Raw genomic sequence first — 22,022 nt, forward strand, 5'->3', positions numbered from 1 at the left:
TCAGCTACACCAGGTGGGCATCCCCATCACAGGCAGTAGGCTTATCACTGAGGGCAGAAGTTGGAAGTGATTGGGTGGCAGAGGAGAATTGGTTCTGCAGGGGGCTATCGAGAAAGGACCTGCAGTAGGCAAGGCAAAAGTTGAAAGCATGCATAAGAATTTCACCAAGGGAAATGCTGCAGAAATGGTTACATTTCTTATGATATTCCCATTTCTGTAGTATCTGTTCAAAGCATATTTGCCCACACACAGGTCGTATGGCAGAGGTTCTGATACACTTGTGCAGTGTGTACCACTTCTTGGTAAAGGAGAGGTGATCTCCTGGACATCTCCTTTCCCATGATTCCATTCATAATTGCATGTGTCTGTGGCGACTACAGTAATACTTGCTCCATGAACCCCAATGCCACCTTTTCCTCCCTAGCACAAACCACGCATTTCTGTGTCTCCAGCTCCACCCCATGCAACTCAGCCCTGCAGCGCTAATGAGGTTCCTGGAGCTCCTAGTCACTGGCTCCCCCAGTCAGAACGCTCTTCTCTCAGTTATTGCTCAACAACCTCCACAGACTTTTCATCTCCTGCTCCCCATGCTTCATCTCTTCTATTGCCGAGAGCCCTGACTTTACCAAGACACCTGCACCTTCTACTTCAGACACTCCACACCTTTTCTTCCTGGCCCTAGCTTCCCTCCTGTTCCCAGACTTGTTCCCCTGTCATGGGTTTGCTTCCCAGCTCCCTTATAGAATCATAGGACTAGAAAGGGCCTCGAGAGGTCATCTAGTCCAGTCCCCTGCACTCATGGCAGGACTTAAGTATTATCTAGACCATCCCTGACAGATGTTTGTCTAACCTGCTCTTAAAACTCCCAAATGATGGAGATTCCACAACCTCCCTAAGCAATGTATTCCAGTGCTTTATCACCCTGACAGAAAGTTTTTCCTAATGTCCAACCTAAACCTCCCTTGCTGCAATTTAAGCCCATTGCTTCTTGTCCTGTCCTCAGAGGTTAAGAACAACAATTTTTCTCCCTCCTCCTTGCAATAACCTTTTATGTACTTGAAAACTGTTATAATTTCCCCTCTGTCTTCTCTTTTCTAGACTAAACAAACCTAATTTTTTTCAATCTTCCCTCATGTTTTCTGGACCTTGAATCATTTTTGTTGCTCTTCTCTGGACTTTCTCCAATTTGTCCACATCTTTCCTGAAATGTGGTGCCCAGAACTGGATGCAACACTCCAGCTGAGGCTTAATCAGCGCAGAGTAGAGCAGAAGAATTACTTCTCGTGTCTTGCTTACAACACTCCTGCTAATACAGCCCAGAATGATGTTCGGGTTTTTTTGCAACAGACTTACACTGTTGACTCATATTTAGCTTGTGGTCCACTGTGACCCCCAGATCCCTTTCTGCAGTACTCCTTCCTAGGCAGTCATTTCCCATTTTGTATGTGTGCCACTGACTGTTCCTTCCTAAGTGGAGCACTTTGCATTTGTCCTTATTGAATTTCCTCCTATTTACTTCCGACTATTTCTCCAGTTTGTCCAGATCATTTTGAATTATAATCCTATTCTCCAAAGCACTTGCAGCCCCTCCCAATTTAGTATTGTCCGCAAACTTTATAACTGTACTCTCTATGCCATTTGCTAAATCACTGATGATGATTTAGATAATGGCATAGAACACTTGCAATTCGATCATAAGTCTCAGGATATTTGGTATTTTCCTTAAAGCCCTAGCTCCTGGAGTCAAGCATTACATGAGAATCTCAGTTTTTGTTAAAAAGAGTATGTTTCCAGCCCACCTGGCTGCAGAGAAAAGCATGTACCCTAACACTTAAGAAGAGCTGTGTGTAAGTTCGAAAGCTTTGTCTCTCTCACCAGCAGAAGTTGGTCCAATAGAATATATTGCCTCACCAACCTTGTCTCTCTCATAGAAACACCTGTAAAGAATCCATTTAGCTATAAGCAGGGAGATAACACTCATGTAAGTTTCTGAGTCAGATATGTGCATTTACACACCTTAAAACATTCTTTACTAAAAATGCAGATGTGCACGGTTAAATTACAATGAAAATGTCACTGAAGTGCATGTTCTGAAACATTTTGTGTTGTTGAGAGCCTGGGAATTCCCTGGAGTCTCCCATTTAAGTAACTTGCTAACATTTTGATCCCTACCCAGCATGCTCTGGCATTAAAATGCTAGAGAAAATAAACAAAGCCACAGCACAGCTAGAACATTGCTGCTTCAAGACAAACTGCACAAACAGTTCAGTGCTAATGTGCAACATGTTAACAGCTCATGACCTTTCACCCCTTCCAGCTTTCCAGTGTCTAGGTATGAAGATTGCCTTCCCAAAACACCGGCACTAGGCAAAGCGTGCAAAACACCAGGGAGCAGTGGAGGGAGCAGCTTGGGGAGGAGAACAGTTGGCTTTAGTGCAAACGTGGAAGAAGGAGCCATGTGGATGTATGGAAAGAAGGAAACCGGCAGGTCTAGAAGAGGTAAGATGAAGCATATGCTGTCTTGTAATGTGAGTTTGTTTATGGCATTTAGTAGTTATAGGGATGTGTTCCTGTGTGGTTCAGTTAGATCCCAAAGAAGAGGGAGCGGACTGTAAATTGTTTAAAACAACCAAAATGTAGCTATGATAAATATAACAGAAGTTGTAGAAAGCCCAGCAAACAGCAAGTGATTTTGTTGGGGTCCCTAACATGGGACAAAAAAACCTCAGGCCTTTATTCCCAGAAAGAATTACTTCAGCATTTTTTTTGCTTTCCCAGCAAACAGAGAATAAGTTTGATGGGGTTTGCTTTTTGTGATGTAATCTTCACATTCTCTTCCTCCCTGAGTAATGGCTACCACCATCACACCCTGGGATTTTTCCACACAAGGATGTTTTTGCAACTAGAATCTATCCTGCTCTTAGCTTAGCATCTCCACTTAACGATGTGGAGAAAGCTGTCTTTCTTGGGAACGAAGGGGGGTGGGGAATAGAAGCAGTTTGGCAGTTTCGCTGCAGAGCCTAACACAATCTTTTGTTCAATTATGAGCTGGCTTTTTTTTTTTTTTTTTTTTTTTTTGGGAACTTGTCAACCAGTTTGTGTCAGCATAAAAATAATAATAATCATAAAAAAAAGGCAAAATGAGAAAAAACGTGATGCAGTTCTCAAAGGAACAAATAGCTTGTATTATTGGTTAAGACCGTACCAACATTAAAAAGCAGACCATGTGAAGAAACTTTTGAAAGGGTATCATCAGACTGGACCCAAACAGTGGCTGAGGTTAATCTCTTCCAAGGCACAGCTACAAAAGTTGGAAGCCTATAAAGGGCTTGTGTCCAAAAAAATCAATTTCTAATTTGAAACAAAATCATTTTTGACTAACCGGGGTTCAGGACCCATTACTTTTGCTGTATAGTCGGCTGACATTTCAGCACTTTCTGTTGTGCACAATGAATCCTAATAGTCATTTTATAACATCGCTACACCAATCAATTTAAGCAAGAGAAAGCCATAACAATTCTGCAAAGTTTCAGGAGCAATTTTCACTGATGGTTTTCCTTTTTATTTATTTTTAACCATCATTCTTTCTTTTCTTTTGTTCTAGAAGTACCGCAGTGGTGAAATTGAGATTTTTCACATTATTTGGAGGGTTTTTTCCCTCTTGGATAAGGGTATTCCCAGGAATTATCTTCCTATCCACATGCCTCCAAAAAATCCTGGCTTCTCCCCTCATCCCTCTCATTCTGCTTCAGTTAATAAAATTACATGCTGTCTCTGCTGGCGTGGCAGTTGAAGAAGTTATCTGCCCCCACACCCTCCTTTTGAGCAAATGTCTCATGGAGATGCTGGAACCTAGGACATGGAGGTGCATGGCAAAGTTTGACTTACTGCTTTAGCGTTTTTATTGTGGCACCAGAAAAAGTTAAGAAAAGAGCTTTCAGACTGTAGAACAGAACAACCGTGGGTCTATTTACTGAGTTGGATAGCTTGTTTATCACAAGGCAAATTACCGAGCACTAATCACTGAAGTTGAAGTCTTCTGTTTTTAGTACCTTTTTAATTGGCATCCCTCTGTTACATGTTTGGGCTCCTTTAACACACACGCACTTAAGCTCCATTTTCTAATTACATCCGTGTATGGAATCTACAAGGTTCTTGTCTCCCTCCATGCTCACCATCACTAGTTCATGCCAGCTGTAACTGAACTGGTCACGTGGCATACACTGACTTCCTTTGCTTCAGATTTTAGTCTTTCATTAGGGACAGATAACATATTTCTAAGCAAAAATAAAACCAAAGATATAGATATTTCTTCCAGACATAGTCCCCTATGGGAATATGGGATTTGCCATGCAGGCTCAGACCTTCAGTCCATCAAGTCTGGAATCTTTTCTGGGCCGCGGCCAGTACCTTATGCTTCAATGGAAGGCAAACTCTTGATCTCCTGCTGCAGTGCCCTTAGCCAGCTGAACAGTGCTCTCTGGGGATGGGGAAAGAAAACAATCAGGTGACATCCTGAGGCATGAGATTTGATTGTTCTAAGAACTACATATTTGTGTGTGGTGTTATGCGCCACAAAATATCCAGGCTTGGTTAGTGAACACAGAACCACATTCATGTGGCAACTTTTTAACTGGTAAATTTTAAAACTTGTACTAATTTTCTCCCCACTTTTGTCTGTGTTGTCCATTTGGACTGTAAATTCTTTGGGACAGGGACTGTTTGTCTGGTACATCACTAGCACAGTGGAGTCTCAATCCAGGCTGGGGCTTCTGGGCTCTGCTGTAATTAGTAGTAATGATTGCCATGCATGTGCCCTTCACACCTGGGTCCACAGAATATATCTGGAGACCTTGCACATCATCCTGAGAGTATTTCCACTCCCATATATAACTGTCGCATCAGTTTCCAGAGCAGTCTTCCGGCAGGTCTACACTAGAAGTGCTACATCGGCACAGCCTGCAGCGTATCTGATGACGACGCTGTGTGCTGATGGGAGAGCACTCTCCTGTCGGCATAATTACTCCACCTCCACAGGAGGTGGAAGCTCTGTCGGCGGAGAGCGTATGCAGCTGACGCAGTGCCAGTGTGGACTGTGCGTAGGTTGCTGTAACGTGTGTTGCTCAGGGGGTGTCTTTTTCACACCCCCTGAGTGACATAAGTTAGATCCACTTAAGCAGTAATGTAGATGTGCTCCTAGTCTTAGAATCATAGAATTGCAGGACTGAAAGGGACCTCGAGAGGTCATTTAGTCCAGTCTCCTGCACTCTAGACCATCCCTGACAGGTGTTTGTCTAACCTGCGTTCAAAAATCTCCAATGATGGAGATTCCACAACCTCCCTAGGCAGTTTATTCCAGTGCTTAATGACCCTCACAGTTCGGAAGTTTTTCCTAATATCCAACTTACACCATCTTGCTACAATTTAAGACCATTTCTTCTTGTCCTATTCTCAGCGATTAAGGAGAACAATTTACTCCCTCCTTGTACTTGAAAACCGTTATCAGGTTCCCCCTCAGTCTTCTCTTAGCCAGACTAAACCAACCCAATTTTTTCAATGTTCCCTTACAGGTCATGTTTTCTAGACATGGAATCATTTTTGTTGCTCTTCTCTGGACTTTCTCCAATTTGTCCACATCTTTTCTGAAATGTGGCGCCCAGAACTGGACACAATACTCCAGTCAAGGCCTAATCAGTACGGAGTAGTGTCTTGCTGCTTGTGTCTTGCTTACAACACTCCTGCTAATACAGCCCAGAATGTTGTTTGCTGCTTTTTTTTTTTTTTTTTGCAACAGTGTTACACTGTTGACTCATATTTAGCTTGTGATCCACTATGACCCCCAGATCCCTTTCCTAGGCAGTCATTTCCCATTTTGTACATGTGCAACTAATTGTTCCTTCCTAAATGGAATACTTCACATTTGTCCTTATTGAATTTCCTCCTATTTACTTCAGACCATTTCTCCAGTTTGTCCAGATCATTTTGAGTTTTAATCCTATCCTCCAAAGCACTTGCAACCTCTTACAGCTTGGTATTGTCTCTATGCCATTATCTCAACCATTGAACAGAACTGGACCCAGAACTGATTCCTGCGGGACTCCGCTTGATATGCCCTTCCAGCTTGACTGAACCACTGATAACTACTCTCTTCATTGTTAAATTCCTCAGACTTTTGTTTGAGTGAGGCTAAAATGAGAAACGAGTGAACCCAAGCAATCTGCTCCATTTGGTGCCTGTTGAAAAGGCCCCTTCTCTTTTTCCTCTGTCAGTGGCAAAACCCCAGGGTGTATTCAGATTGTTTCCCCTCTGAACATCTAGCTTCTGCAAGATCATATCAGAATGACCTTACTACTCTCATTAACCACTAACATTATAAACTGTACTGAGTTTGGAGGCCTCAGCTAAAGCGGAGAGTAACCTTCCTAAATTACCTAGCTTCCCTTCTCCCTGCGATGTGTTTAGGATGGAGAGCATGGCTGCCTTTACTTGGTTGCATCACCGAATCTTAGGTCCTTCCGTAACTCTTGGGAAAAGCTACTGAGTGAGCTGGATCTGCATGTACAGTTGCTGACTTATTACTTCCGTGTTATTTTTCTCCTATAGTCAGTGATTTCTGTTGATGCTGCTTAATTTTTCCTTCAGTATTTTGATACAATACGTGTTTGTGAGCCCTTTCACAGAACTTCTTTAGCTCTAGCAGCAAGAATATTCCTCGACTTCAAACAGACAAGGCAATCCTCCAGTTTTGTGTCTTTCCAACAGTCAATAGTGTATGCTGGTGTCACCAGCAGCTATGTCAGTACATACTAAAATCCAAACAGCTTGCCTAGTTAAGAGGCATTGGACTGCAAAAATCACTCTTCTGAATATTCTTGCCTTTAGGCCAGAAAACAAAGCTGTCCATTAGGTTCTCCTCTGTTAGGTTGGCCACTTCACTTATCTAACCATTTTTAAGTCTCCCTTTTTGCCTTTTTCCTAGGTATATAGATCTCTCTGTGTTTAGACAAAGGAAACAGCTGGTGATATGTCACTGTAGTGAATCTGGCTTTCATAGAATCATACAATATCAGGGGTAGAAGAGACCTCAAGAGGTCATCTAGTCCAACCCCCTGCTGAAAGCAGGACCAACCCCAACTAAATCATCCCAGCCAGGACTTCCATGTAATATTGTATGGCATGCACAGCCCTTTCCCTTCTATATAAGAATGGTAAAAACTAGAGATGAAAAAGTCCATATAGGGCATCTAATCCATACTTTCAGCCAGGGCAAATTGTTCCCTACTGTGTTTTTTCCAGTGGTTTTTCAAACTTCGCTTTTTAGAGATTCGGGAGTTGAAAGTTTCATTTCACCTAAGGGAAGGCTAATAAATTAATTAGTTCGTATTTGCAAAGCACTTTGAAGATGTAAAGTGTTAGATAAATGTGAACTATTATGAATATTAGTATGATCCCATTCTTAAGGATTTATTTCCTGATTATCAGCCTAAATTTCCCATTGCTCACTTTCATTCCATTCCTTCTTGTACCATTTAAAGGACAGCTATAACTTGTGCATGTGTGGCCCTGAATCATATTGGTTCTTTTGGGCTGCATGTCAGCTTGCAAGCTTATGTCTAGTTTATTGTCTGCTATCGTTCCTTAGGTCTACGTACCTTCATCCCACTATCTGTTTTTTAATTATTCTCTCCCCCGCCCATATGTATTAGCTTTCATTTTTCCAGGCTGAATACTTCCTTCCCATAACTATTGCCTCTCTGGTTTTTCTCCATCCTTGAGGTATTTACAAACCTGCAATTGTAATTAAAGTGCTGTCTTTCAGGACCACCTCAGTTCTCCATGGCTCTTCATAAATAATTACCAGTAGTTTCAAAAGTTCATTAGGTAATTCCCTTTTGCCCTGGACTGTATGTACTTCAGACCTATGGATCTGTATGTTTTAATTTTTTCTAAGACCTCCCTTTATCAGCCTTTTATCAACAAGTATTGTATACGAACAAGGTCTTCATTAGTTTCTAGTTTTCAATATGTCTTTTCTTTATTTTACCTACTAGAATGGATTTTAAAATGTTCAGTAGCACAGCCATTTTAGAATCATCATTTTAATCTGTCCTCATTTATTAAGGGGCCTACTTTCTTTCTAGAGATCCCTTTACCGCAATAGACCTGTGTTGCTTTTCTCACAGTATATTTACAATGTCCTTCTAGCTCACATGTATATTCATTTATTCAGGTTCTTCTTCGAGTGCTTGCTCATGTTCATTCCATTGTAGGCGTGTGTGCTCACCCCGTGCTCTGGTGCCCGATGTTTTTCCCTCAGTGGTATCCGTAGGGGGCCAGCTACGCGAGCTGGTGAGCCACTCTCCCAGGTCACGGTACTGCTCTGAAGGGTTGAAAGGCCGGTCTCCGGAGCCCTGTCGCCAGACCGCTGGTATGGCTCACCGGTATGGTCTCCAACATGGCGGTCTACTCGCTCACATTCCCGCTCCCACTCGATGGAGCAGCATTGCTCGCTGAGCTTAAGGCGTCGATCGCTGGGGTACCGTTGCCAATCCACCAAATGCTGCGATCAGTCACCAGGATCGCAGCACCGAGAGCCACCACCCTCGTACAGATCCTCAACAGAGGACCGGGGCCAGAGCTGACAGAATCTGGATATACAGATGGCCTCGGCACTGTCCTGGTCCCCTAGACACGTCCCCAACAGCAAGGAGGAAATCCTGCCCGTGGGCAAGGGCCACCCATCAGGGGCACCGGAATTCCCCGCTGGGCCACCAATGGCAGCTTGGCCCCAATGCCAATAGCCTGCCCCTTGGCAACTGTGGAACCCCTGGGGATTTCCCCAACTATCGCAGGGGCATAGGTTGGCCTCGGGGGCATCCGACAAATGGTCAGTGACAGTCTCCCGCCCGCCCCCTGACTCAGCCGCGAAGTCAGAGCAGGTTCCCCAGGATCAGCCAGCCTCGGCTGAGGGTCCCATGGCAGAAGTGGCAGAGTTGGTAGACCCACCTGTACCTGCCTCATCATCATCTTCGCCTGATGAGGCAGTAGCGGGGCCCTCTCACCGAGTTCCCCGGGATGATGCGAAGGGTCACCAGGAGCTCTTGAAGAGGGTCGCCTCAAACCTGGGGCTGGAAGCCAAGGAGCTGGCAGAGCCCTCGAACTTCCTGTTTGATGTACTGAGTGCGGCAACCCCCGCCAGGGTGGCATTGTCAGTGCATGATGGAGTGGTGAAAATCACTAAGGTCCTGTGGCAGACACCTTCCTCCCTGCCTCTGATCTCCAAGCAGGCAGAGCGAAAATACTGTGTCCCCTCTGAGGGGTATGAGTATCTTTATACCCATCCTGCCTCAAGCTCCCTGCTTGTATCAGCAGCCAATGAGCACAACAGACAGGGCCAGCCGGGATTGACGCCTAAGAATAAGGAGGCAAAGAGGCTCCATCTCTTTGGTAGAAAAATGTATACTACATCCAGCCTCCAGCTGAGAGTGGCCAACCATCAGGCCTTGCTTGGCTGCCATAATTTTAATATCTGGCAGTCCATAGCCAAATTGTCAGACTTGCTGCCAGAGGAACCCAGGAAGGAATTCCTGGTTATCCTCAATGAGGGCAGGGTGGTGGCTAAGGCCCCCTTCCAAGTGGCCTCAGATGTGGCAGACTTTGCAACCTGAACCATGGCCTCTGCCATTTTGATAAGGTGAGCGTCCTGGTTGCTGTCATCAGGCCTTTTGACTGAGGTTCAACTGTCCATTCAGGACCTCCCGTTCGATGGCCTGGCACTGTTCTTCGAGCAAACAGACAGTAAATGGCCAGGCCTGAAAGACTCTAGGGCTACCTTGCTTACCCTGGGCTTGTACATGCTGGGGCCAGCAGGGAAGCGGTTTAAGCTGCAACAGACCCATAGGTTCGGGGAGCCAACCCCGGCCAGAGCCCATACATAAGAAGGGCAAGGGCAATAAGCACTGGCAAGGCCACCAGCCGGCATCCTCTGCTCACTCGAGCTCCACCCATAACCAACCGAGTGGGAAGCAGACATTTTGAGGGTGCGCTCGAGGGCAACCTTCCAGCTTGTGTCATGGATCCTGCTCTCCTGTTATTTTCCAACCACCTGTCCCTCTTCTTCCGTGTCTGGGCCTCTGTAGCATCGGATGAGTGGGTCCTCAGCACAGTATCAGGGATATACCCTACAGTTTATTTCTGTCCCCCCACCCCTCTCCCCATCCCTCTTCAGGTACCCTTCTCACGAGAATCTGCTCGCTCAGGAGGTCCAAGGCCTTCTGCGGGTGGGAGGCATGGAGGAAGTCCCGCTGCATTTAATGGGCAAAGGGTTTTATTCCCGTTATTTTTTAAGGCCAAAGGGGGTCTACAGCCTATCCTTGACCTGAGGAACCTCAAGAAGTTGAAGTTTTGCATGGTCTCCCTGGCCTCCATCATTCCTTCCCTGGATCCGGGAAACTAGTATGCTGCCCTTGATTTGAAAGACACTTACTTTCATGTATTGATATTCCACAGTCACAGATGGTTCCTACGTTTCTTTTGTAATCAATAAAGGGTATTTAGAATATTATATATCAATGCTGTGTCCGGTATCTGCCAGCTCCCCATCCCGTAGGGGAGACCTCTATTGCAGGTCTAACGTGGTGGAGAATGTGGAGTGGGGAGAGAGATTAAGGAGTGCCAGATTTTGAGACGGGATCTTAAAGTGTTGGGGGAGTCCTTATTGAAGACTAATACTGGTAACTTCTTATTTAAAAAATTTGTGAGAAAAAAAGTGTGAAAAAATAACAAACACACGGTATAATAATGTTTAAAACGTTGTTTAAGAAGAGAAGTAAAGGTGTGGAAGAGGCACCCCGGTGGACTAAAGTTAAAGCCCCTTCTGTGTTAGAGAAGGAGATTATTGCATTTGGGACATGCCCTTGAATGGAAGGTGCAGTGGAACCAGATGTAATATTTGATATCTTAAAAAACACGTTTAAGAAATATGTACAGCTGAACAAGCCTAATGCCAGTAAAAAGCAAACGGCCATAGTATGGCTGTAATGGCAAGTTGTAAAAAAGGCAATTGCATGTAGGGGGAAGTCTGTGCAAAGTTACAAACATTAAAAGAGAATTTTAAAACTTGCCAGAAAAATTTGGAGCAGGAAGTGAGGCAGGCTCAAATAATGCAAACTCAGTTAAAACAAATGGGAAAACAAAATAATTTTTTTTAAAAGAAAAAAAGATTAAAGCAGACAAAAATGAATTAGACCATCAAGTAATAAAAATGAAACAGTTAATTCAAAATTTAACTAGGAAAAAGGAAGAAGAGATGGGAAGCATTTCTCAAGTTGGTGCCAGAAAACTATAGCAGCATTAAAAAAGAAAGTAAAAATACGGAAGCTGCAAGTTGCAGCTGTGTGTCAAAAAAAAGTTGTGTTTTTTTTTATTTGAATTCCAATAATATTTGGTATGAAAAGGATCTGTGAGGAGGTCAAGAGAAAAGGGAATTTGACCAAGCTTGAGAGGGACTTTATACTAAGTTTAGAAAAAAAATAAGAAACTGGCTGGGAAAGCCTAAGCCAGAAAAGTCTGTAGCAGTAATATATCAACCATTAAGAATGCAGCCGGGAAAATACAGTCAGAGCAAATATAAATAATTCCTACGAGTTCGTCAGACTTACAGTTGATGGTAAAGTAATTAGGCCCAGTAAATATAAAAAAATTAGCTACATGGCTAGTACAGAGGGCAGAGTTAGGAGGAACAGAAAATTTAAATATAAGTAAATCTTATAGGTTAATCAGGGCAGCTACCACTGGAGAGATTAGATAGGCAGTAGATGGAGCGAAAAATGCTTTGGACAGGCAGCCAGAAGCACACCAACTAATACCTCAATTTATAATGCTGTTAGAAAAAGAGAGAGGTCAAAGACCCATAAAGGTGTTATCCAGGGCAGATTACATAAAGCCTGAAAATTCATCGAGAAATTACCTGTTAAAAAAAATAACATTAAAATTATTGGCTGAAAAAATACAACTGGTGACTAATCCCAGGGCGAAGGTCGCCAGACATGTCACAGCTAATTCTTTGATGGCAGTTGATTTGAATCAGATGGAATTTTGAAATAATGTGGTTTAAGGATTGAACAAAAATGTATTAGCAATATCTACTAATTTGGTAAACCAAGCAGCCCAGGATGAGAAGTTAACTGTTATGGATGCACTGGAGCACTGGATAGTATGCCAACAAATAATACAAGGGGAAAGCCAGGTAAAAGAATTAAAACCCAAAGTATCTTTTATTAAAGCAATAGCATATTCAAATGAAAGTGCTTATAAATCAGAATACTGTTAAAAAAAAGAAAAAAAAAAAAGGCCGTGGTAAAGGACAAGAAACCCCGCTCCAAGGAAGTAGAGGGTGGAATAATCAAAATAAACCCCAGAAAAAAGTAAATGTAATTCGAAATATTGCTTGGAGGTATTTGAAATTAAGGGAAGTAGATATTAATAAGTACAATGGAAAACGTACTAATAGATAATCAAAAAAATGCAAAGAATAAAAGAAAACAGGTAGAGAGTGGGGTAGTAAAAAATTGTGTTGTGTCCGTTATATTTTAGAAAGAAAAAAATAATACCGGAGCTCAAGCGAAGATAAAAACAGTTAGTGTAAGTATTTAAAATAATACAGCCGGAAGCATCGGACATTATTCCTATGGAATAATGGCCATGGCTTCAATGTTAAGAATCCTTATAATTCAAAAAGGGAATAAATATGGTTTTTGGCTTTTATGTTTTTTTAATATTTGAAAAAATTTAGGGGTGTGTGCGTGTGTGTGTGTGTATATATATATATGTGTGCGTATATATAAGCACCTCTAGAATAAAGGTATAAATAAAAAAAATACATTTGACTATTCATGGGACAAAATAAAAAAACAAACAAACAGAAAAAATAAACATTTTAATCCACAATGGCCAAATATTAAAATTTAAATTTTGGGGGGCAATTTCTCATTGTTATTATATTTTTAAAGAATGGTCTCCTAGTTTCACAGTTCTTCTATATTTTATGCTACATCCTATTGTAATGTTATTTGCATGAATAATTTTGTTAACCTTTATTATGCTATGTTTATACTGTCAAATAAAAAAGCAAGAAGTTTTGGAGCAAGTAATATATAAAATTAAATTGCTTGCAAAATTATAAAGTAATACAATAATTAATGGCATTAATCATGTATCAAGAGGGGGAATGTTGGGATATATATATCAATATACATTGTGATTAATATATCCATGTAATATGTTATAGGTCATTGAGGCCTGGTATGAATGACACATGTTTGACATAAATATGTGCGTTGCAAGTTGGCAACCAAAGAAAGAACTTAAGATCAAGGATTATTAGAACTGTTTGTCCAAAATAAATCTTATGTACTGAGAAAAATAAGGAAAATCAGCAGAAAAGGAAACACCACCAGCTGGACTAATATAAAATTTTATAACAACTGGAGGAAATGGCATGCCTTGGATTATGGCGGCCCACCCAGAATTGTCTCTTTAAAACTGAGTCAGTAAAAGGCCCAGTAAACAAAGGCAAAAAACCGATGATGCAACGAAATGAACTATAAATGGTTTCCTCTGACTTCTACAAATCAAAGTCATTTATTAATCCAAAGCCCTGTGTGGCTATAGATGTGGTTTTCACCCTCTCCCCCCCAACCCTGCCCATTTTATAATCTTATGATCAAAAGAAATCTCGGCTGGCTATCGGGACTGTTCTGAACTTTGGACTCTGGTATAGTATGTTTGGGGTGTAAATGTAAAGTAAATAAGTTTGTTTTGTAATCAATAAAGAGCATGTAAAGTATTATATACCAACACTGCCTGCTCCCCATCCCATAGGAAAACCTCTATTGCGGGTCTAACAATGGGTCCTCATCCCAGTCCTCTCCAGGCTAACGGGTTTCCCCTTGGAGCCCATGGCTTCTTGTTCCCTTTCTCATTTGTTGTGGAAGGTTGCACTTACCTCAGCGAGGCATATATCCGAGATCAAAGCCCTCACATCGGAGCCCTCATGTCGGAGCCACCGTACGTGCTGTTCTACAAAGACAAGGTCCAGCTGCGGCCCCATCCAGCTTTCCTGCATAATGTGGTGTTGCATTTCTATGTCAACCAGGATATCTTCCTCCTGGTGTTCTGTCCTAAGCCGCACTGGCCCAGTGAGGAAAGGCAGCTGCATACTCTGGATTTCTGGCACGCCCTGACATTCTACCTGGAGCGCACCAAGCCCTTCCATAGATCGACCTAGTTCTTTATTGCAGTCACTGACAGGATGAAGAGTCTTCTAGAGTCTTCTCAGAGGATTTTGAATTGGATCACCACCTGCATCTGTACTTGTTATGAGTTGGCGCAGGCTGTACCTCTACCGATAGTGAAGGCTCACTCAACTAGGGCGCAGGCATCTTTGGCTGCCTTCCTGGCGCACATCCCTATCCAGGATAACTGCAGGGCCACGACGCGGTCTTCGGTACATACATTCACGACGCATTATGCCATCACTCAGCAGGCCAGAGATGACGCTGGCTTCATCAGAGCTGTGTTGCAATCAACACATCCATGAACTCCTACCCGCCTCCCATGGTACTGCTTCGGAGTCACCTACAATGGAATGGACATGAACAAGCACTCGAAGAAGAAAAGACAGTTACCTGTTCATAACTGTTGTTCTTCGAGATGTGTTACTCTTGTCCATTCCAAGACCCGCCCTCCTTCCTAACTGTCGGAGTTTCCGGCAAGAAGGAACTGAGGGTGGGAGGAGCCGGCGGTGCCCCTTATACCGATGCATAGACGTACCACTCCAGAGGGCGCCAGAGCCAGTCCCCTACAGATACCACTGAGGGGAAAACGTCCAGCACCAGTGAACGTGGCGAGCGCGCACACACCTACAATGGAATGGACATGAGCAACGCATCTCAATGAACAACAGTTACAAAAAGGTAACTGTCTTTTTCTTTGCTGCCCTGTCTTATCGCTACAAGCCCTAACTGACTCAGTATATTCACATTTAATTCACAGATGTGTTCTCTATTTCTAGACCTGTTAATATTTTTACACTCCGATCTTTCAGCAGGCCCTCATGAAGCTGTATTGATGACCTCTGGTTCTCTGTATTTTTCTTTTCAGTGCAGTTAGTCTAACTTGCCTTGAATGCAGCAGCGGCAACAGATTCATATGGCTATGACGTAGTCACGGTGGTTTGTAGAATGGACTTCCACCTTTAGCAGTCCCGTGCAAGCTTTCTTCCTTCGGCAAGAGTCTATATGGAAGGATGTAGGCTTCTTAAATCCCTGAAAACTACATTTTCCAACCTCATTCATGGTCAGCCGCATGCTTCGCTTCACTTTGACCTCAGCTCTATAAGCCTTCTGTAAAACCATATCATCTTCTGTTCATTGGTCATGACTCCACCATTGCGGTCATCTTGTTCTCAACTGGTGCAAGGCTGTAACTTGACAGGATTGTCTGAACATCTCTTTGTTTGTGACAAAGTCAAACCAACAAATGTTAAGAATACATCATAATTTTTTACACTGAAATCTGTTCAGTTTCCTCTCCTCAGCTGTTTTTAATGGCCATGTTTCTGCCCCATATAACAGTCATTATTACTTGCTCGTTGAATGCTTGTATCTTAGTTGTCACACAGACATCCCACAGCCCAAGCAGATGCGCTTTGAAGTGCTGAAATGCCATTGATATGAGACTGATCCACCAAGTGACTTTCTTTGGATATAAACCCTCCTGCTGTCAACCAACGACCCAGATAGATAAAACTATTCAGCCATTCAGCGTCCTTGCCATCTACATGCAGTGCTGGCAGGTCATTGGTTTCCATTTTATAGGAGGTATGTATAGCTTTGGTTTTATCACCATTGATCTAAATCCCATAGATTCTGCAGTTTTTCACAGCTCTTCCAGCTGTAGCTGGACAGTAGTCTCTCCAAGTAAGTTAATGTCTTCTGCATACTCGAGATGAATCTGTAAATCTCACATCTTCAACTATGGTCTCTATCAGCTTTGTCATCAGACAGTCTATTACAACATTAAATAAAGTAGGTGAGAGAACTCATTCTTTGGTGTACTCCTGATTTTCCTGAAAACCAGTTTGTAATACAACCGTTGACCTCATACAGCTAAGTGTACCACAATACAGTTCCTCCACTAGGCAAACTAAATCCTCAGGCACTGCAAACTGGCATAGCAGTATCCACAGGGCTGATTGATTGATTGGAGTCAAAGGCAGCTGCAAAGGTCTATAAACGCAATGTTAACTTCCTTTTGTCGCTCTGGTCGTTTTTCACTAACATTCTACAGAACGTATGCAGCATGGATTGTAAATCGACCTGTATGGAAACCACACTGGTTGTCTGTCTCTCATTTTTGGGTTGAGAATGTATTTCAGTCAGTTCAGTAGAATGATCATAAACCTTCTCTGGGACTGACAGCGGTGATATTCCCCTTTAATTTGAGCAAGCTGATTGCTCTCCTTTTTTAAAAAAGGGAATGATGCAGCCCCTTTTCTAATATTCTGGAATGTGGCAGGTTTCCTGAACTTTTAAGGGAACTATGGAGCCAGTGAACTAAATCCAAGCTTCCATTCTTTAGCAGTTCTGATGAAATATTGTCAAGAGCAGGTACTTTATCGTTTCGTAACTGTTTGACTACAGGCATCACTATGCCTTGTTATGCAGTGAGAATAAAATGCTTCAGTCTTCTCCTACGCTGAGATATTAATACTTTTTCTCACATTCATTGGGTTTCTTTATTTCCTCAGTGTTGTTTTCTCAAAATCTAATACTCTTGTGCCACTATTCTGTGAAGTTTTTCTTCTTGTCTGTTGATTCACATGATTTGTTTTCTCATGTTTGAAATTCAACTCTACTAATTGTGCATAGGCTTGGAGATCATTTGTTTCAGCATGTATGTCTCTATGGGTATGGGATAGCTTCTTGGTGCCATCTGCAAAGTCAGAGTTCTCTAACTTCTGTGTGGAAGTCCATTCTATGCCCCTGTTCTGCGGTCTTAATAATGCTTTCTGGGACTGACATAGAAGAGGTTTGATATTTGACATACCTTGGCAATAGATATTTGACATACCTTGGTGGAACAGCTGGAGACATTAAAGCCAGAATAGTGAAAGCCAGACATGCCTTTGCAGCTCTAAAGCCAAGCTAGAGAAATAGAAATCTTGCCCTCCAAACTAAACTTGGAATATTTAACACCATTGTAAAGTCAGTTTTACTATATGGTGCTGAGACTTGGAGGCTTATTAAGACCTGTGACACAGTTCCTCCTCTGCCTTGGCGGGTCCTGCGCTTATTGGCCGATTTGCTCACCTAAGAGGTTCACAGCAGCCTTCAGTTTGGCCACCTTCGTGGCTCAAATCTGCCGTTCACTCAGTTAGCCTCATCACTGGCCAGCATGGGGAAAAGGAACAAGAACAATCCCCGCAGTCTCTGCTGATCCACCTAGTGGATTGGGGGAACAGGCCAGAGACCTTCCCCTCTGGTGGAACCCACAGTCCAGGTCAACTCTTCCGGTATCAAGTAGGGAGTTGGAGGGATGGTGGGAACCCGGGCCCCCCCCTACTCCGGGGTCCAGCCCAGGGCCCTGTGGATTGCAGCTGTCTACAGTGGCTCCTGTAACAGCTGTGTGATAGCTACAACTCCCTGGGCTACTTCCCCATGGCCTCCTCCCAACACCTTCTTTATTCTCATCACAGGATCTTCCTCCTGATGTCTGGTAATGCTTGTACTTCTCAGTCTTTCAGTAGTTCGCCTTCTCACTCTCAGCTTCTTGCTCCTCTTGCTCCCAGTTCATCGTATGCACACCACAAACTGAAGTGAGCTCCTTTTAAAACCCTGATTAGCCTGCCTGACTTAATTGATTCTGGCAGCTTCTTGATAGGCTGATTAGAACTCCTGCAGCCAGTCTGCCTTAATTGTTTCCAGAAAGTTCCTGATTCTTCTGGAACTTTCCCTGGTTACCTTACCCAGGGAAAAGGGACCTACTTAACCTGGGGCTAATATATCTGCCTTCTATCACTCTCCTGTAGCCATCTGGCCTGACCCTGTCACAGACCTTACTATCTAAACTCCAAGTTTTCATAAATAGCTGCCTTAGACAAATCCTTAATATCAGATAGAAGAAATTACAAAGAACTCTGGAGGAGGATGAAACAGAAACAGATAGGACAGAAAATTATGGAACAAAAATAGAGATGGCTAGGACATACATGGAGGAGAGACAGGCATTGAGCTGGAACCCCCAGGACAAGAAATGATGAGGTAGACGAAGGATAACATGGGAAGACACAGTAGAAGCAAAAGTGAAAGCCATCAGAACGACACTGGAAAACACCAACTCTGCAGCAGGAGACCAGCAAAGATGGAAGGCAGTGGCGAAGGCCCTGTTTCCTCATGGAATAGAAAGGTATAAAAGAGAGGAAGAGAGAGCCTGTTCTGTGAACCTGTTTCTAAGCACGTTTTATTCAACAAGGGCAAGCAAGAGGTCCCCAGTCTTTTTTTGTGGATGCACCTTTTACCATGGATGGCGGTCCCAAGTTGCTGGGGCACCTGGTTAACATGCATTGCCATGGTAATTTTAAGAATTCTTTGAGCAGTGATTAATTGTTTATTAAGTTGGGGATTCTTGCCACTCAGTGCTAACACAGTGTAGTAGAGTGAAGCTGGAGGAACTTTATTCTTTTTTAAGCAGCCACCAAAACGCTAATACAATTTTTCTTACGCTAGGACTTTGTGTGTGTGTGCGTGTGCGTACATATTTGAACCCTCAGAACATTTTCAAATAATGTTGAGTCTCACTGGCATCCAGAAAACTATGAAAATTCAGTATTAGCTGAAATTCCATCATTGATTTCTCATTATGATTTCAGCACATATGACAGGTAATATTACCCATTGTTCAGAAAGCTCTAAAATACTTAGGTGCAATGATGATACTTAATAGTCAGGCTTCTAATTTTTGCTGACACTTGGTGGTTGTCACATATTTAATGTTTGGTTAGGCAGTGTTTAGTGCTGAGAGCAGGGACACTTGCAGTCAGAATGTATAGGAATTGCCATGCAGGATTAGACCAGTGGTCCATCTAGTCCAATAGCCTGTCATGTATTCCTAGCTCTGCCACCAACTTTCTGTGCAGACTCACTTAACTTTAATTTACCCATTTAGAAATAATCCTTACCAGTAATCCTTACCAACTTCACAAGGGTGCTGTGGGGAGCTAATCATTGTTAGTGATGCTCTAATGAAAGGCATTGTAGTAAGCTAAGTGCACAATGTTGTTACCTTTTTGGGAGGGAAGGAGAGAGGGACAGACCAAGAGTTTTGTGGTTTGGGATCCATATATTCTCATGGATATAATTAAAAAGAAGACAAGGAAAATGTAACTTCTTGTGGAAGCTTATGAGAGCTTTCAACTAAAATTGGTACGGTGGACATTCCAAGCCGTGATGGCAATGCAAGTCTGTCAAACTTTGGAAACATGGTAGTAATGTACAGACTGCAATGGATGGCATATTATGAAAATATCATTCAACATGATCCTGAAAATGTATTTTATGCACAGCACCTGTCAACTGGTAACAAATCCTTTGGTTGCTGTCTCACTGTATATACAGTACCCTGAAGAGTGGCACAACTTTTGGGCCTTATGTTATGTAATAATGCAAACAGTGAAGGAGCTGTCCAAAACTTTCCAGCCTCTAATACCCAGCTTGATTACCTCTTCCCCTTTCCACAGGGACAGCGTCAGGATCTAGAAAGGATGCAGCTACATCTCCTGTACTGACAGGCAGCAGAAAAGAGCTTGTAACCACAGCCACATCACCAATCCAGCATGACACATCACGGTAAGCTGCTGGGTAATCTCTGGTTTAAGATTCTGCAAAGGCAACCATCATATTGCCCAAGATGCAGGGAAGTGGCTGAGTTTCTGTGATATTTCATGTTAACGCAAGGTGGATAATATAAACTAAAAACTGCCATGTCCTTTGACATTTATAGTAAGCCTTAAATTGCTTATTAGAATAAGAAAAGCAGGAATATGCCAAGTTCTAATGTTTTAATTTTAAATACCAGAAGGTATTTTAAGTTCCAAGTCCTGACATTAAATACATTTGTAAATAGTTTAAAGGGATGGCATTAACCCTGGTTAGGTTTTAAATCCACTTGAAGATTTTAATACCCCTCCCCCTCATATTTTTTCCAATGACATTTCTTTTAAAATATTTTGTAGAAATGTTATTTTGTGTTTAATGACCAGCTACAAAATCACATTAAGTCAGCAATTCCTGATTATACTATACATCAGCTATAAAGGCTTTGGGAGAGCAGCATTATCCCTCTTATTCCAAAGAAAAAGAAGAAAGCTGAATTGTCGTTACCCTTGTTGGACTGAAAAACAACTTTGCCTTTTTGGGGGATTACAATTCTAGTCGTGAGTATTTTAAAAAAAATAAAAAATACACCCCACGCTTACACTTTGTTTCAACAAAATCTTTAGTTAAACTAAATGAGTCAGAGTATGGTACTACAGGAATATACAATGTTATAGAATACTAGTGTGATTGCTCTGTGCAACAGATGAATAAAATGTACGACACAGTTCACAAGAAGAGTTAAAAATTACTTGAAGAAACTAAAGGGCTTGGCAGCTGAATCAGTGTTTAATTTTTTTTTAACCCAATGGACTAAATTCTGTATCATCCCTACATTCTTGGTAGAGGCTGGCATTTCATTTCTGTCTTCTGAGGGAACTTGTGACATATAATAGGTGAAAAACTATTATTAATATTACAAATTTGTACTTATTCAGTAACGTAAACAACATTTTTTTTTCTTTTGGAAAAAAAAGGATGATATTTCTGGAAGGATATAAAACCTAGACAGATAGAAGGGTTCTGCTTTCCACAACTACATGTTTAAACAAAAGCACAAAACTGCAATAAAGCATTATCTTCAGAAGCCACCATTATCTAATGATGAGTGTCTGTGAGATATTGTTGGGTATTTTCTAGTGACAATTTAGAAACAAGGCTGAAACTCTCCTACAAGCAATGAGGAGAAGGCATAAGAAAACTATACTGTAGAAAATTACACTGTAGAAATCAAGTCGTACAGAAAAAGGAATCTGATTGAAAACAAGAGAAGGTCCATACTAACCGCATGGGAGCATAAAATAATCATTGAGATATAACATTAAAAATTATGTCACATACAGGAAGTGATCAGTCAAATAAATCTAATTAGTCAATCGTCATATTAGTGAATAAAAAAATCTGACAAATTCCAGGCTTCTCTATGATCTTTGCTTTTCTCTGTCTCTGTTGGTACTTGTGTAAGTGTAATTGACCAGGTTAAACAGCCATGTTGTGCTTTTCCTTACTCATGGGCTTCTCTAATTGAAAATGGTAAATGGACAAGTGTTTCTGTGGAGGCCTAAAGCTGATTTTATTCTTTATCAAAAAAACCCTGCATGCATAGTCTAAATTTATCACTGAATGATTACAAGCTCAGACTGCAAGTTTAACTCACTAAATTAATCAATATTGAGAATTATAGCTCTTTTGTGCCACGAAAGTTAAGGGTCTGTCAGCATGTTTTTTATAAACCACAATTTGAGAGATTAAGTTTAACTACAACCGTTTTCTTGGGACTGAAACTTGCTGTACAAAGCCTGAGCCTAAGAACATATTTAATTAATCTGCAGTAGATGTAATCTAATTACTTTTCACTATTTAAGCTTATAGGGGCTAGATTCAGTTCAGGTTTATGCCAGCCCTAACTAGCATAAATCCTGGTATTGGGCAGCTACGGTAGAAAATCTGCCAGGAACAAGGTGTTAGAAAGTGTCTGCAACCTCCCTGCCAATGAGGGGCACAAGGTTGCTAGCTCAGCTTCAGAAAATGGGAGATGCTGGTTGGATAAGTAGCTATGGCTAGGGTGGCTAGAAGATGTGCTGGTTC

General features: G+C 42.1%; 1 protein-coding gene across 6 annotated transcripts in view; it reads left to right on the forward strand.

The window, feature by feature from the left end:
* KIAA1328 (KIAA1328 ortholog) overlaps nt 1-22,022 on the forward strand; it is a 296,694-nt gene that overhangs the window by 211,416 nt on the left and 63,256 nt on the right. For all 6 annotated transcript variants that reach the window (XR_013346104.1, XM_077816624.1, XM_077816625.1 and 3 more), the window contains 2 exons: nt 2,318-2,499; nt 19,799-19,907. Coding sequence is in view for 5 of the 6 variants with exons in the window: in XM_077816624.1 (XP_077672750.1) it covers nt 2,318-2,499; nt 19,799-19,907 (291 nt within the window). In the remaining variant the exon portion in view is untranslated. The remainder of the gene's footprint in view (nt 1-2,317; nt 2,500-19,798; nt 19,908-22,022) is intronic.

This window comes from Eretmochelys imbricata, chromosome 5 (genome assembly GCF_965152235.1).
Source record: "Eretmochelys imbricata isolate rEreImb1 chromosome 5, rEreImb1.hap1, whole genome shotgun sequence".
Lineage (NCBI taxonomy): Eukaryota > Metazoa > Chordata > Testudines > Cheloniidae > Eretmochelys > Eretmochelys imbricata.